This window comes from Penaeus vannamei, chromosome 38 (assembly GCF_042767895.1).
Source record: "Penaeus vannamei isolate JL-2024 chromosome 38, ASM4276789v1, whole genome shotgun sequence".
Taxonomy (NCBI): domain Eukaryota; kingdom Metazoa; phylum Arthropoda; class Malacostraca; order Decapoda; family Penaeidae; genus Penaeus; species Penaeus vannamei.
In genome coordinates, this window is record NC_091586.1 from 10447593 (window position 1) to 10464266 (window position 16674).

Sequence of the window (16674 nt, forward strand, 5' to 3'; positions counted from 1 at the left end):
TCTGGGACCACAGCACGCTCCTGCATCGCCAGTCTTCGTTATCCTTAGTCGGGATGCTATCTCTCTCTCTCTCTCTCTCTCTCTCTATCTCTCTCTCTCTCTCTCTCTCTCTCTCTCTCTCTCTCTCTCTCTCTCTCTCTCTCTCTTCTCTCTCTCTCTCTCTCTCTCTCTCTCTCTCTCTCTCTCTCTCTCTCTCTCTCTCTCTCTCTCTCTCTCTCTCTCTCTCTCTCTCTTTCTCTCTCTCTCTCTCTCTCTCTCTCTCTCTCTCTCTCTCTCTCTCTCTCTCTCTCTCTCTCTCTCTCTCTCTCTCTCTCTCTCTCTCTCTCTCATGTTAGATTGATAGAAACTATAAGATGCCTGTTTCAATATCGTAGTACTTGTCTCACATGAGATACACGTTGGCCACTACTGATTTCTGGCATGGCTCATACGCTGCGAAAAAATACCCTAAAAAGAAACCCCTTTTAATTAATTTAACAATATTTAAACAAAGACGGAGAAAATGAAAGCATTTAATATTGACTAGATATTCCAATTATTCTTGAAGTCATTGCGATCTCTCGAAATAGTAAATGATGAGGAAGAAACAACAAACATGACAGGTGTAGGTGTAGGAGTAAAAAAAAAGATGAGTCATGAACTTAACGTTGAATTTCAAAATAGGTTCGGATATTATGCAACAATTTCATTGCAATAGATAATAGGATTCAAGCAGTTAACTTTAACAAATTATAATCTGTAAGTTATTTTATTATGGTTACTATTTTCTTGAGTGAATCCTCAAACAGGATTTTCGTTTTCTGTTGTGTGAAATTTTCGTCAACATGAAATCTTAATTTGAGTTAATCGACGCAAAAGTTAGCATCACTTGATATCCAGTAATGTCAGCTTTTAGATATTTGTGAAGCATTCGAAGAAAACCTTGAGCAACGTAAGAACCCGTGTGGGATTTTCGCGTATTTTTAAATCATCGCCGCCATTGCATTTCTTAACCGTAGTTTTCAAAAAATTCCCTCGTACAAACTTAAATCGAATATTAAAAAAATAGGACACTTTCTATAATCATAATAAAATTATTCAAACAAAAAATAATGCCTACTGACCTCGATTAATGTAAAATGATAGTAAGTCACACTTGGAAATTCACTTTGTTCTTGTCTCGCAGTTTCCTTCACAAGATTGATCTTAACGTTGCGCGAGACACAATTTTTTGTATTTTATCGCTTTTACAGTTCAGGTTCAAAGTTATTATGACCAGTGGACAATGCTGCGTTCCAAAAAGGATGTAGACCGCCACGTGCGAGATATTTTGAATAAAATCAAGAACGAGGACGAGGTAAGTGACGAATACCGGTGTTGGCGCACGTTGGGAAGGGTCCTGAGGCTCCTGCAGGGCTTCGCTCGGGGATTTTTCGGGTTTTGGGAGATTGTTTTAGGCGCGGGAGTCTCGGGGGATGGTGGATTTTTGCTAGGGGAAGGGGTTTTATGACGAATAGACGCTAGATACTCAAAATAAGGATTAGTTTGGAAATACAGAGAAGGTATAGGGACGGTGGGGGCATAACGTAACTTCATGTAATATGTGACAAAGATGAGGGAATAAAGGTAATTAATAAGATTTACAACAATTTGATTAGTTTATTTTGTATCTACGAAAGTCACAATGCCATTTTCATCTGCAGTTTTACTCTAGGAAGTAAAGCGAAGAGATTGGGGGCCAGAGTTGGTAGATCTAGGATTTCAGTTTCTTTGTCTTCTCCCCCCTTTCTACTTGCTTCATGACGGTTTATCATTAATTTGCCGAAAGAGCTGAGTGAGAGGCTTCAACAGGTGGTGCTGACTCTTGACATTGTTATCTGCAGAAGGAGTAGCCAGTCAAAATTGCTATTTTCCTTTGTTTATGTGCCTGCTTCAGATAGGTTTGTTTGAGTAGTGGCATGAGCTACAACAAGGAAATTGTAAATTATATTAGGCAAGGAAAAGGCAAATGCTCAGAACAGGACTAGATTAGGGTAAAAAAAAAAAAAAAAAAAAAAAGAAGGTAATGGCTATAAAGCACACCTGAAACTACTTTGATAATTGTATGATAATTGTTTTAACGAAGTAACTACTAGTATAGCAGAAAAGCCTCTGAGTGGTATCTTTTACATGTGTAGTGAAACAAATAAGATAGTTGTGCCTTGTCACGAGATGATGAAGCCACTCTTAGGTTAGGTTAGGTTTGTACGTATTACCTAGAGATGTGAATATGTGCTTACACATGTATACACCTAACTGCATGAAATCAGATACAGGTACAGCATGCTTAGCCTCGGCCTTGTTTTTAAGATTAATGCTACGAGTAAATAAAATAGTGGAAAGTGAAGTTAAGGCCACAGTCATTTATCAAAGACAACTTATTTATGCTTGCATTTTAGTGATGCTGTGGCCCAATCACTTAACCAAAGGCAAGCAAACCATTATGTAATCTGGTTACAAAACAGCTTGGAGTCCTACCTAATATAAAATAATCCCAGATTTTGCCTTACAAAATATATTTAAAGGAGGAAAACTTATTTGCCATTGCTAGTAAAAAAAATTCTTTTGATCCTTTTCTTAGCAAACACCTAACAAAACTCAATATATATTCTGGCAAGATAATACTTTTTAGACTAGGCAGTTTTTCATCTCATAAGGACCCGTCAAAACTTGTCTACAAGAGAAAGCCTTGAATTTTTAAGTATTTCCATTTAATTTACCAACAAATTCCATTATATATTCTAGGAAGATGGAGATAGAGTAGATCCTTATTTGGTGATAAATTATCTTAGGTGTCTGAAAAATCCATCTTATTAAAATATATATAATTGAGATTTATTTCAGTGGCACTGTTGTTTTGTGAAAATCAGTGATAGACCTGCTGGTTTGTAATTGATATGTAATCAGAAGAATAAACAAGGACAGTAGATTTTGTTGTTTCTGCATTTATGTAAATTTATACTGCATCAAGATATTTAAGGTGGCTAAAAAGTAATGACTTGGATTAATGGGTTATTTTAAAGTCAATCTTAATAAAGAACTACGGCCAATTAACCCATTACAATGATATTTACCCATACAAAACTAAGTCCCATATCGTGCATTGAATTTGGCAACTCGCTGCAGATTCTGGAGTACCTTGATTTGCCACATCTCCTTTTATTCTAATCAGCTGACATTAAATATCTATTTTGCATGTGTCATGTTTTCAAAAGTTATATAAGATGTTTTATATCATTTTTACTGAAATTTGCTGTCTTCACCACTTGAGTACTCTAGTGTCAGGGATGAGTTACCAGTTTTCCTTTCCTGTGATTGAACCCAGTCAGATTCTCTTGAGGGCAAATTTAGAAGAACATCAAAGATACATTTTCCATGCTTTGTATGGTATTGGCTTTGGCAGACATGACTTTTTAAACAAGTCAAAAAAGAAACGCTATGTATACTTTAAAATGATCAACTTATCCATGTTTGCAGTGGGGTCAAACAAGTGAACATAACTGTTTTATGCATACACGGCTATATATATTTAGCAGGCATAACTTTGCATGGCATTGATGTTTGCATCTCATGATAGGCTTATGGGCCTGGTGCCTGATGGGAGAACACATGTCACTTTAAGTTAGTCGAATGTCTAAAAGATAAAAAGTACTTAAATACTGTCTTGATAGTCTTTAAATGTGCCACTAAATAGAAAGCATGAAAAATGGAAATTTGGTAAGAGATAGTTGTAGTTAACCATTTTTGAAAATTAAAGAAAATAGATTTACCATAATAACTAATTCCTTGAAATAGCAAAAATTAATAGTTAAAATAAATAGATAAAATAAAAGTAAAGAGACTTAATTGAATTTGTTAAAGTTGAAAACCGTTTCCTTATTTTTTTATTATTATTATTATTATTATTATTATTATCCCCCCCCCCCCCCCACCCTCCCCCCGTCTGCTGTGCTGGCGCAACGGTAAGGTGCTGGTCTAGCAATCTTGCGGATCTGCGTTCAATCCCACGCCCGGCCAGTGAGTGGTAACCGCGGCCACTCCTTGCACACGGGGAGATTGGGGCAAAATAAAACAGACAGTATGTCACAGCAAAGAATATCCATTGTAACAAATGGAATTAAAACTAAATCTTAAATCTTAAAATCCCCTTTCACATCCATTTTCATGTTGATGAAAACGTTTCAAGGGTATGTTGCAGTGTGAAATTCCTATGTTGTGTTTGGTAAACAACTTGTAACGTAACCACTGTTATATATCTACACCAACTGTCAATAGAATTGACAGTTGGTGTAGCCACTTGGAGGATCTTGTGTTAGCAAGATTCTCCAAGTATCATTTTGCATCTGCCCATCAACCTATCTTTTGTTGGCATTAAGTTGCAGCATCACAAATTAAGCTTCCCTGATGACAATACAAACCATGTTTTAATTTGTTGTGGCTCCTGAGTGCCAGTTAGTAATTAAAAAAAACTTATTGGACATACTGCATGGCAACAACAAAAAATGTATGATTATAGATTAATCAAGTTTACCTTCTCTAGGGACATGTGGTTAAGTTATGATATTAAGAAGGGCAAACTTTATATGTTGGAATTTGTTGGCTTTGGCTATGGCAGTCGTGCTATTATCCTTACTTGTGCAGATTTGTGTCATTTTAATTCCTTTATAAAGTGTTTGAAAATTTCATTGTGTATTTTGTATGGTGCTATAACCCAGTTTTGTCTTGAGATTGTAACTTTGAAAGAAAAAGAGGATTCAATTGTATGATTTGCATTGGATAGGTCAATATATATATAAGTGTTGTTATTATGAAAGTAGCTCCAATTTGTATTCCTTAGTATTCACATCTGTACATTTGGATATATACAAGTAGATGATATAGATAGATGCAGATCATGAAATATTTATATAGATATGAATAGATTATTTTTGCAATAGGTTGGTTATATGTAACATTTATACCAAGTCAATTGTATTCAAGATATATATAGTTCTAAGAGCTAATTCTGGCTGACATAGCCTTGTTCTGGATCAGTGGATTATAATATAATTTTGGTTGTACATAAATTTAACTCATTCATTTGAAGTTGTCCATGGTAACTGATATCAGGTGTGCCTTTGTAGGGAGACAATGTTGTACCTTTTGTATTATTAAGCATTGGTAGAATGTGGCTATTGTAGTAGTTTTGCTTAAGACTTACAAATAATGTTGTTGTTTTTCTAAACCCTGATTATTTATTTTCAGAGGAAAGTCCGGGGTTATAACATTGCCCGCCTCTACTTTAACATCAATGAGTACGAGAGTGCCCGTCGTTACTTGAGTGAATTTCTAACAGTGCGCCCTAAAGCAACAGATGCTCATCGTTTATTAGGCCAGATCAATGAAGGTCTTGGAAATAAAGAAAAGGCAGTTCAATCATACAAGACCTCCTATGAATTAGGTGGTGGCCAAAAGGACCTCATTTTGAAAAGTAAGTTGGTAATAAATAACTATATGCATATTGGACCAGATGCTGTGTTAATATATATATATACAAATATCTATGTATATTTACACAGATATATACATATATACGCACACACATACATATGTATTTATACACACATGCACACATGCATTTATACACACATGCACACACTTGCATTTATACACACATGCACACACATGCATTTATACACATGCACACACATGCATTTATACACACATGCACACACATGCATTTATACACATGCATTTATACACACATACACACACATGCATTTATACACACATGCACACACATGCATTTATACACACATGCACACATGCATTTATAAACACATGCACACATGCATTTATACACACACACACACACACACACACACACACACACACACACACACACACACACACACACACACACACACACACACACACACGGCCTCATTTGTTATAGGCATTATATTCTACCATTTTTAATCAGTCTTTAAGGTTTGTTTGCATCCTAAGGAGATTTTTTTTATATTTCAGTTTGTGAGTTATATACAGAAGTACAGTGTGACAATTCAGTCCGTCTGTATTGGGCAGAAGAAGGCCATAGGCTCTATCCTCACAATGAGAGTGTTGTCAAGTTACGTGAAGCCCTTCTCACGGGTTCAGGAGCACACTCACGGGAGGAGCTTGAAAAATTATACCTAGGTGAGTGCTTCTGCCTATTTAGTGGTCATTGAATTTATAAAGTATGGTATTATTCATGTGCTTTTGACAAATGGTTCCATAAATTTTTCTTTTCTCCTTGCCAGATGAAATTAAAGCTAATCCAACGGATGTGAGACTACAAACAAATCTCCTACAGTTGTATAAAGACTGGGGAGCTGAAGACAAAAATAAGCTCAATGAAGCCTACAATTATGGGTGTCAGGTGGAGGCACGTAAGCCATTTTCAGAATCGCTGGAATGGTATAAAACCCTTTTTGATATCATGCAGGTGAGAAATATTCTTTAGTTCAAAAGATATAGTTATCGTAGCAGTGTGTACAAAAAGGTTAGAGGAAATGTCATAAGTACAGTAACACAGAAAACTATTGTAAGAAAGGGTGTCAAAACATGCAATGTTGAACAGAAGCTTATGTTACGGAAGGGTTGGTATTTTGCATTTCAAATTTTTCTCCTTCTGATTCATGTCTCGAATAGTCATTCCAGAATTCATATGGATTCACTGTGAGATGATTTTATTCCCATAAGGGATAGAATATGCTTTGTGTACCTATAAGTAGTTGGAAAATCAGGGATACCAACAGTTTTGTAGCGTTAACAACTATATTTCAAAAGTATTATTGAATGTCTCAGAATGTTTAGTATGATTTTCTAACGATATTTTTTTTGTAACTACATGTATGCATGAATATCCATTAAATAGAACAATGATACATGTTTTATTAAAAAGAGCATAAGGTTTCAAAAAAATTTCTGAATTTTCAGGAATACTGCTCATCGGTTGATGTTAGCAATGAAAAGGAATTCCACATCAATTATTTGTCTGCCCAAGAGCGACTTGTCTACCTCACTTTGGCCTCAAGCAGCAGTACTGCACTCTTGTCCCAGTGTACCCTCACAGATGCTGCTGCACTCCTACATAAGTCAGTCTAATTACATATGTCATTTACTATGAAGTGTGTTTTTTGTCTTGTAATTACAGCTGTCACAATGGTAGCACTTATGTTGGAATTAATTGTAATACTCTTGTTTCTCCCTTTTCATAGGTTTGATCAAGATTTGAAGACCAGTTTAGAAGTGGTGGATCAAAATTCTTCTTTTGGTCAGATGATGGTGGGCCAGTTGTACCTGCATATGGCTATATTCCTTTTACAAAATGCAAAGAAGGTAACAATTCAAACATTTAACACATTTTGAATTTTGATTAAGGGAAAGTTCATATTTTATGAAATTTACATAAAAAACAAGTTGATGGTTGCAGACTTTGGATCTTCTCATGATATTGTGAGTTGAAGTGAAATTTTGTCTTTCAGGATGGCCTTACTCACACAAGTACCAGTGCTGGAGCATTGCTGTTTCATGCCTGCAGATACCGGTCATCTGAAAGTGCCACACAGTCAAAGTCATGGAGTTCAAGAGATCAGTTTTGGTACAAATTAACTTGTCACAGACTATCTCAGGCTGCTCATGTCCTTAACCATATGGCTAAAACAGAATCTGAAAAGAATAAGTTTTTAAACAAAGTGAAACAGCAGTGCAGTAATAAGCAAGCTCAGGAGCATATCTACCTGACTCTGTTTGGGGCTTCTAATGCCAACAAGAAAGAGGGTAGCTTTTTCCTCAGTGATGAGCAGTTTATTTCAAAGCCCCTGACATATCCTGAAGCTGAGCAAGTAAAAGTCTGGGATAATGGTAAGTGTAGCAAAATACTTATATCATCCCTGGAATCTTTCCATGTTAAAACACTTGTAAAAGAGAATGTTTTATTAAAAAAAAAAAAAAAAAAAAAAAAAAAAAAAAACTTTACATGCACATGCACCCATTACATACATATAAAAAACAAATACACATATACGCATATTTACACTGCATGTAAAAAAGATATTTTTTGTATGCATTTTTGTTGTTCATAGTATAATTTATATTATTTTTCTGTAACAGTTGTAGGAACCATGTACTGCTCAAGTTTGCGAGACATGGTTTGGTTGTGTCTGCAGCAAGCCCCAACTAGTTGCAAGGAGCCTCAGCCATACTACACATATACATTGTTTGAAGGGCTGCAGTTTTCTACAACCAATGTCAATACAGGGGCTCCAGAGACCCTGTGCCATCTTGATCTCCTAGCTTTCTTGGCTGCAACTGTGTATTGCCAAATTGCAGCTGGAAAAGAGAATAATGGTGAGTTTAGCAATTATTCTTCTACTTATTCTTATTCTTCTCTTCCTACTTTTCCTCCTCCTCCTTCTTTGTATTATTATTATTATTATTATTATAGTGAATTATAGATTATGTAAAGTTTGATAGTTTTTCTTTCAATTTATTTTGTTTTTTCCTTTCTATAGTTCTTTATTTTTTTATCAATCTTGGATGATGAAAATTACTTTATACCTAGAATCTTGTGCCATAAGCTGCATTGAAGTTGGCAATGAGCAGGCACAAGCTGTCTGAAGTGAAGTTTTTCAACACTGCAGCCTATAGATATGTCCATAATGGTACTTACCAAGCTTTACAGCTTTTCTCAGTATATTCAGTGAGGAGAAGCACAAATTTCCAACCAGCTCGTTCCCAGTGAGACCATGGCCTAAGTTAACATTTTAAGATATCCTATAATTGCTAGCAATTTTTGGCTTGCACTACAGAACACTTTTTTAAATTCCATTTTACAGGTTCTCTTTCTTTACAAGATTAATATATAGACTTGTTGCTTGATAGAGTATAAAGAAAATTATATGAGTGTATACATATATATTCTATGATAGTAAATAGTAGAAAAACACACTGACTGTGTAACAATACTGTTGTTTTGATATAATTACTCGACACCAAGCTTACTGTATCTAAACTGAGGGCATTCAACTGTTCTCTCATTAAAATGATCCTGTTAAGTCAAGTTTTGTTTCCATTAATTATTTGATTTAGTGCTTTTTATTACAGTGAATTTGTCAGCCAGATATTTAATCTATATAATAGAGAGAGAGAGAGATAGTAAATATAATTCTGATAATTCTTCTGGTCTTCAGGTCCTCCTCCAGCCTCCATGCCAACAGTGGTTGCATCAGTTCTCAATACAACAGAACAAGCAGAATGGTGGACTGCTGCATACACACTCTTTACCAACCGTGCTCACCATAGGCTTAGCAAGCTACGTATGATCTTGCAGCGAGGTCTGGAGGTCATTAGAGCTGTTGGCAACCATGGTGTAGATTTAGCTCTTATGGCACACTTGGCACAATGTTTTTCTACCTGGGTATGTATATTAGTTGTATATATTTTATAATGTAAACTTCTTTACATATATGCTTATATATATATTTACTTCCTGTCTGTGTCCATTAATGTTTCCTAACCCACTTTTTGCATTACAGGCAACAGCAGCCAAGGAGGATGGAAGTACAGCAAGTGAAGTAGATGCCCTAGAGGACCGGGCAGAACATTACTGGCATCGAGTGCTCACACTTTGCCAAAGGGTTGCACGGAATGTCATAAATGTTACACCAAGGAATAGACTATTTGTTGTACAAAAGTAAGGAAATATGCTTCAAATACTTTCCAACAAGTTCTTTTACAAGTATTAGGCAAGGTTACACATGTTTTGCATAGTAACTTTATTCTGTATATGATTCAAGAAGGATTCTAAAACCTTTGTTTCTTCTTAGCATATCTCTGAGTGCAGAGGAACGCTCCAAGGTTGAGGAAGAAGGGAAATACTTCCTAGCCATGAGACTAGTGCAGGCAGGGAAGCTGCAGGAGGCCATACAAGCACTTGGAGAATTGAAAAGTCCTGAAGCATCATTCCAAAGGGCAATGGTAAGTGATTTTAAAATTTTCTTATTTTCTATTCTATAAGTTTATTTATCGATTATTGATTTTTTATTGCTTAAATATTATTATTGATTTTTTATTTTTGCAAGTTTTATCATACTTGTTTGTAATTCTTTTATGATTTAAAACTAAAGCTTAACAGTATTAATGCACTTGATATGAAACTCATCAATGTTTATAATTTATTAAACAGACAAAGTAGGTAAATTTTGCTTCTGTGATATAGATTATTTAAAAAGGTAAATTGGAGAGAATTAGCAATACATATTAATCCTGTCTTATTTTCAGTTGTATAAAGAACAGGCCCAAGCAATCAACGGTGAAGGTGGTGTCGAAACCATGACAGCAGACATGCGTTCACAACATACCATTCTGTTAACACAAGCAAGGGATACCCTTTATCTCACTCTTGACAGATTGCGGATGCCAGGTACCTAGTAGTACACAATAGAATATACAGTTTATGTAAGATTTATAAGTAGTAAAAGAAGTTGTTTTCTTATGTTAAAGTTGACTCAAATTGGAAGTAGGCAAAATTCCATTCACTTTCTATATACAAAATTGGTTTTATGTTGAAGCTGAAGAATTGTTGCATCTTTTCACAGGTGTAGACCGTTTTCATCCTCTCAACACAAAGTTGAGTCAGCAGCTGGAGGATGTTGAGAGGCGTCTTTCACACATCAGCGTAGACCAAGATACCCACACTCAGCGAGAGGATGATACAGAGTCCATTTCAGATGCCTCTCAGTCACCTCGACCTGACTTGGCTAATGGACATGTGATAAATGCATCTCAGCCTCCACAGATGTTTAGTACACCCTACAGGGACAACAGAAATAGTAGCAGAATAACAAGACAGGTGATTGGAAGAGATATAATGTTTAAAGAATAATTGGTATATATTTTATAGCTTTATATCTGTTTGTCACACTCTTTCTCTGTCTTTCTCTCTCTCAAGAAATTAATATGAATATTTTTGCCAATATTTTTCTTAGGAGGCCCGTCCAAGCCCAGAGCGTCTGGATGCACAAGTGAGAGCTATCTCAGAGGTTCAGGAGAATACACTGAGGAACATGGAGGACACGTTGAGGAATATGGAGGAACAGAATGCAGCACTTAGAGCCCAAAATGAAGCTCTGAGAGACACATGCGCTACAATGGCACAAGAAGTCAAGGAAAATGCTTCACTGTTCCGCAGTATCCTTGAACAGAACAAAAGTATCTCCCAGGAAGCATATAATGCTGTACTTAATGAAATGAAACAAGTTCAAATAAGTATTAAAGACCTGCAGGTAAGATTGATGATGTGCTCATCAAAGAATAGATTTTTGTGTATTTTTTGTTATAGATTTTTACATCCCAAGTGCAATGTGAAAATAAAAATTCCAGAATCAGAGGAAGTGAATCAATTCTCAACATATGACTCAATAATGTTTCTTTTACCCTCAGACTCAAGTTCAAAGTATAGCAGTTGATGTTGCAGAATTGCGAGCAATGAAAGCAGATGCAAAGGTAAGTGTCTGCTCAAGAAGTTTGTTTTTTTTACCCAAAGTTATTGCTATAAAGGTGTTCTTCAAAGTGCTTCTTAGGTATTCATGATTAAAAGTTGTTCCTTTCTTTTATAGGTTGGTTAATTACATTTATAACTTTCAGCATACTGAAGTTGTTGAAGCAAAGGCCAGTGAGGAGCAGGTTGCTGTAGATCTTCCTGCTGGTAAGTTTACCCATATTTTTCACCAAGGATTCTGCTCCATTACAAACATCCACTAAAGAAATTAAATTATTTTGTCAGTATGCTATGAAAGAATATGTTTTTGTATGGCAAGTTTATAAAGATAAAAAAAAAAGTAAAAATGTTTGTTTATAGCAGCAGTAGTACCAGCTGGATTATACAGTGGTTACATGGGATACTACAGTCAGCAGCCTGTACCCAACCCATTGATGCCTACTCCAGGGCTCTTTGGGAACCCTCCATTCTTCCCACCATCTACTCTCCCAGACCAGACATACAGGTATGTTCACTGTAATGATGCAGCACAGTGGTTTTCTGTCAGTTTGAAATCCCCCAGGTAGTATCATGATTTATGTGAACAATAATTATTGTTGATAGAACTGTTATCAAAGGATTTGGAATCAAAATAAATTTTATTTTCTTTGCATTTGTTCATCAGCATGCCATCGAGTGTTAGCCAGGCGACAACAGTAACCAGTCTAAGTCAGACAGGATCTTCAATAGTGACCCAGGCTCTTAGCTCCCCTGCTATTGTTACTGCTAAGGAGCCACTGCCATCACCCTCTGGAATCACTGTTGCACAGGCAAGTCTTGGGAATTATAGTTTTGTGTGTTTCTTGAGTTCAGAGGTCAGTGTGTGAATGAAGCTTTTCCCACATCAGACTCTGTTTTTATTCTCCCCTTCAGTTTAGTTATGTTGTTTAGTTGACCCTTAATTGTACAGTATATATTTAGTTAAGAAGAGTTGGTTAAAGGTACCTTTCAGTTATGGTTTGTCTGCTTGATAAATCTTTTGTTTGTTTGTTTATTTGTGTAAAACTCCTATTTTTGTCTTTAAATTATATTTTGGATTTATTTATTAATGTTAAGAGATTTTGTATTTGTTTTAGATAATGAATATTTTTATTTGTTTAAACCAGTTGTAAAATTTAGGAATAAGAATACAACACCTAACCCAAAACATGATTTTATGGTCACCAGAGTCTTGCTACAACAAACTTGGGTAATGTGAGTTGGAGTGTGGCACAGGGCATAAGTTCTTCATCTGGCACCACAAGCAGTGCGCAGATAATGCCACCTGTTACCAGTGCTCCTCATGCCTTCCAGATTACAATGCCAGCTGTGTCTGCAGCTCTGACACCACCACCTGCTTCTGCACCTGGTAAGTCTGTCAATTTTTTTGTATTTTTATTACTGTTTCAGTTTGACATTGATAGTACAACAATTTCATTATTGTTATTATTATTATTGTTATAATTATTATTATTTTTATCACTGTTACCACTATTATTGTTATTACTATTTGTGCTTGATTTTGCTCAAGATAAAAACTTTTGTCTCAGTTTTATCCAATTTTCTTGCCTGTCTGCTTTGGTACCAAATATGTGATTCAAAACTTTTAGCACTTTTTGCATCATTTGAAAGAACTTTCATATTATGCTGAGCATTTTCCTGTAGGTTTTTATCTATGATTATTTCAAGATTGTCATTCATAATTATTATTATTTCATTTGAATTTAAGAAAAGGTTACTGCAATAAGATTTTGTAATTTGAATTATTATTTTCTTCAACTAGGAAGTATAGCAATGACCAGGGAGTTACTGTAGATCATCAATAAGCAAACATCTGGAGGCAACAAAATTTAACTCTATAGATTCTAGTTGATTTGAGACAGGAAATAAAACATATTCTTATGTTATATAGTTTAAAGAGTTGTAAATGCAAGATTTATGATGATTTAAAGTTACTGACAGATTAGTAATGCAAGAATATAAAGTTTTGTTAGATGATCCTAGAAATTGGTGAAATGCTCTCTTGTAAATGGCAAATGTTTTTGAATGACATATCCCATCAGTTTCATGGTTATGTGCTGCCTCTGGTTCCTCTGATCAGGTTATGCTCATTTTATTTCCTCATTTTAAGATACAATTGTAGTCCTTGCCCTGCCTTTTCTTATGTTCAGAAATTACACTACTTTTTATTTTTAAACCTTTGTTATTTTTACAAAATTGACATTATTGAGTTGTGTAAGGAGCATTTAAGGGATATTATATACCCTTGTATATCCAGATTACTAATTGGAATATTATAGATGGTGGTGTGGAATTGTACGGTTTCATGGTAAATTCTTTTTGAACTTAACTCAAACTGCAGTGGAAGAGGTGCTTTCAGTAGATATGTGTCTCTGCTCTATTCACCGTACTGTGAGACAATGTTAAGATTATTAAAAGAAGGAAAAAAAAGTTATAGTATATTTGCTAACAAAATTGCTTTTCATAGTATTGTTAGATTCTTGTAACTTTATATGCAAATATTTTTGTATGGGATGGTTACTTGGCTTGTCATGATATTCTTTCTACCAAGTGCCTTGTTGAATGTCTATAACATTTGCATGAAATTTAGTGTACATTAAAGGAACCTAAGACACCAAAAGATGATGTCTTCTGAATTTATGGTACACTTGTATTCTAACTTTTTGCACAAAGGAAAATGTATATTATGTGCATTGGTTTATGGGATTTAACAAATTATTATAGTCCTTTTCTCACTAACACCTTAAAAGAAAGGGCTCTTTTATTATATGAATGAGCAAATCAGCCAGTATGAGCTAAAAGACACAAAATTCACACAACTAAGCCTAGGATTTCTCTCTGCAACATCCATCACCATCATGACACTAGAGGAGCAGCTGTCAATCACCCTTCCATGCTCTGCTACGGGTCTCCTGGCCAACATACCCGCCCCCCTGTACTCAGCAGTCACTCCTGACTCGTCCCCCCAACGAGGCCAGTCACAGGTTAAATCACTGTCTCCGTATTTGTCAACGGGCGGCTTGTCTCCCGCAGCCAACAATCTGGATGCTCCATCTGCCTCGTCTGGTTCACAGGACTGCACAATCAGTATGTCATACTTCCAGTCTAGAGCGCGATTATTTTGTATGTCTTGTGTTGCTTTTGGGATGCTGATGCATGGCTGGTTTAGAAGTCCTGTACAGCCTCGTTCACTGTTTTTCCTGCCTTGTTGCTTTTGTGATTTCTCTATATGGCATACAAGACTGCCACATAGATTTTTTTATTATTATTATTATTATCTGTCAGTGATTGCTTGTAAAGAAATGTCACCAGAAACAAGAGTTCCTTTGGAGACAACCACATATATCTCTAAACACAGTAGTTTTCTCTTGCCTTTGTGTAGATATGCATGTCATTTGGGTAAAGTAGTTGTTTGCAAGGGCTGTTTGTTTTTTGACTTTATGCTTCTTAATGCATTTTAGTACAAATTAGTACTTGATGTATGATCTGGTCTTATCCTAATAAATGTATTATAAGTAGATATTTGTGAGCCAAGAATGTTTTGTTCCAGATAACCAAATGAGCTTCATAGCTTTGCATAGTTTTCCTTGAAATTGCTCAGTATACTTAACCTACAGTTGGGCAAGGTCATCTAACACAAAAGACTTGGAGCTGCATCTTAGTTATCACTCAACATTATATTGTATATCATTAGTATAGGAAAAATCAAAACTAAACCTCTAAAGTGCATTTTCTACTGAAATGCATTTTTTTTGCACCAGTATAATTTTGGGATTTCAAAAATCAAACCACCACAAGTTAGGAACTGTCGGTTTATTTAGAAGGAAACTTTTTTATGTTGTTCTCTGGCTTGATTAAAGCAATGCATATATCTTTCACTTTGATAGTAGTTTGTAAATTGGCATATTTTGAAAGAACAAAATAGATACTTGTGTATTTATACTCTGTAGTTGAGAGGTTTATGCAGAAGGCTAATGATTAAGATTTTAAGTTAATTAAGGGATATTCTATTTCACTGTAACCCCCAAAATTGGAAGGTGAAGTGTATTACAATAGATATTTCTTTGTTAGTTTTCTATTTTTTGGTTGTATATTTAGGTTTACTTATAGATAAGTATCTAAAGAAAAAATTAAAATGGATTTTCACATATTTGACATAATTTAGCAGATTGTGTTTTACCTAAAAGAACATAGAGTTCACAATTTTTACATATGATAGTATGACAAGTAGTAGTACAGTTAATATTCCTTTTCAGAGCACTTGCTAAAAGCAGCTTGACAAAGAAGTTGGAAGGCTAGATAATGATACTGTAGTTATGTTATAGGTCTATAAGTAGTGAGATGAAACCATATCAGACTCTTAAACTTCATCTCATCAGCTGACATTGTTTGTGATATTAGCATAGATAGGGCATGAAAGAGACTAGGAATAGAGAAAAGGAAACACTCAGAGAATTAAAGCTTTTAGGATTACATAGCAGAAAAGTTTTCTTATAACTTAATTGTAACTTTGAGTGGGTGTGGTTGTAGAAGTGTTTTTATTTTTTTAGATGCTAGGGCATTCTCAACTCTTACCATGACATAAGATATGTTTTGGTAAACTAGATCTGTAGATAGAAAACAAGATTTCCCTAGACCTTTGATGGCCTCTAGCCACTGGGCTAGCTCAAGGTAGTAGTTTGTACTAGACCAGCTAGACTGATGAAGCAATTATTGTAAATGGGAACAAAGACAAGATTATATAGTGTTTTCCCTTGGCTCATGGGGTTTCCCCATCCACCAGGCTCACTTCAATGCAGGAGGTAGTCAACCTGGAGCCCCCCCAAAATTAATACATTAACATCAACTACCTGGTTAGCTGTTTAGATTAAAGAAATTAGTTACCCTTCCTTGTTTGTATGTATAATATGTAAAAAACACAGCTCATTCTCTTCTATCAGTAAAGGTGCAAATGTGGCCCATTGTCTCTCACTAACTCAGCTCTAAAAGTCTTCTAGCATGCTCTAAAGCAGTCATTCTCAAACTTTTTGGTGTAATGCCCTTAGCTCCTGCGTCTGTAGTTTTCCCTCCCTACACCACCCTAACCCACAGAC

At 35.4% G+C, this 16674-nt stretch overlaps 1 protein-coding gene across 14 annotated transcripts in view; it reads left to right on the forward strand.

The window, feature by feature from the left end:
* The first annotated feature begins 1143 nt into the window (after positions 1-1143).
* The window catches only part of LOC113807609 (E3 SUMO-protein ligase RanBP2-like), a 42417-nt gene continuing 26886 nt past the window's right edge, over positions 1144-16674 (forward strand). For 9 of the 14 annotated variants that reach the window (XR_011398221.1, XM_070115934.1, XM_070115940.1 and 6 more), the window contains exons 1-20: positions 1144-1336; positions 5263-5488; positions 6028-6195; positions 6300-6484; positions 6979-7136; positions 7260-7380; positions 7527-7905; positions 8155-8391; positions 9234-9460; positions 9579-9736; positions 9870-10020; positions 10324-10465; positions 10641-10894; positions 11031-11327; positions 11485-11547; positions 11689-11749; positions 11903-12047; positions 12207-12351; positions 12749-12929; positions 14450-14668. Coding sequence is in view for 13 of the 14 variants with exons in the window: in XM_070115934.1 (XP_069972035.1) it covers positions 1265-1336; positions 5263-5488; positions 6028-6195; positions 6300-6484; positions 6979-7136; positions 7260-7380; positions 7527-7905; positions 8155-8391; positions 9234-9460; positions 9579-9736; positions 9870-10020; positions 10324-10465; positions 10641-10894; positions 11031-11327; positions 11485-11547; positions 11689-11749; positions 11903-12047; positions 12207-12351; positions 12749-12929; positions 14450-14668 (3589 nt within the window). In the remaining variant the exon portion in view is untranslated. The remainder of the gene's footprint in view (positions 1337-5262; positions 5489-6027; positions 6196-6299; positions 6485-6978; positions 7137-7259; positions 7381-7526; positions 7906-8154; positions 8392-9233; positions 9461-9578; positions 9737-9869; positions 10021-10323; positions 10466-10640; positions 10895-11030; positions 11328-11484; positions 11548-11688; positions 11750-11902; positions 12048-12206; positions 12352-12748; positions 12930-14449; positions 14669-16674) is intronic. The other 5 variants (XM_070115938.1, XM_070115944.1, XM_070115939.1 and 2 more) reach the window with 4 other exon arrangements.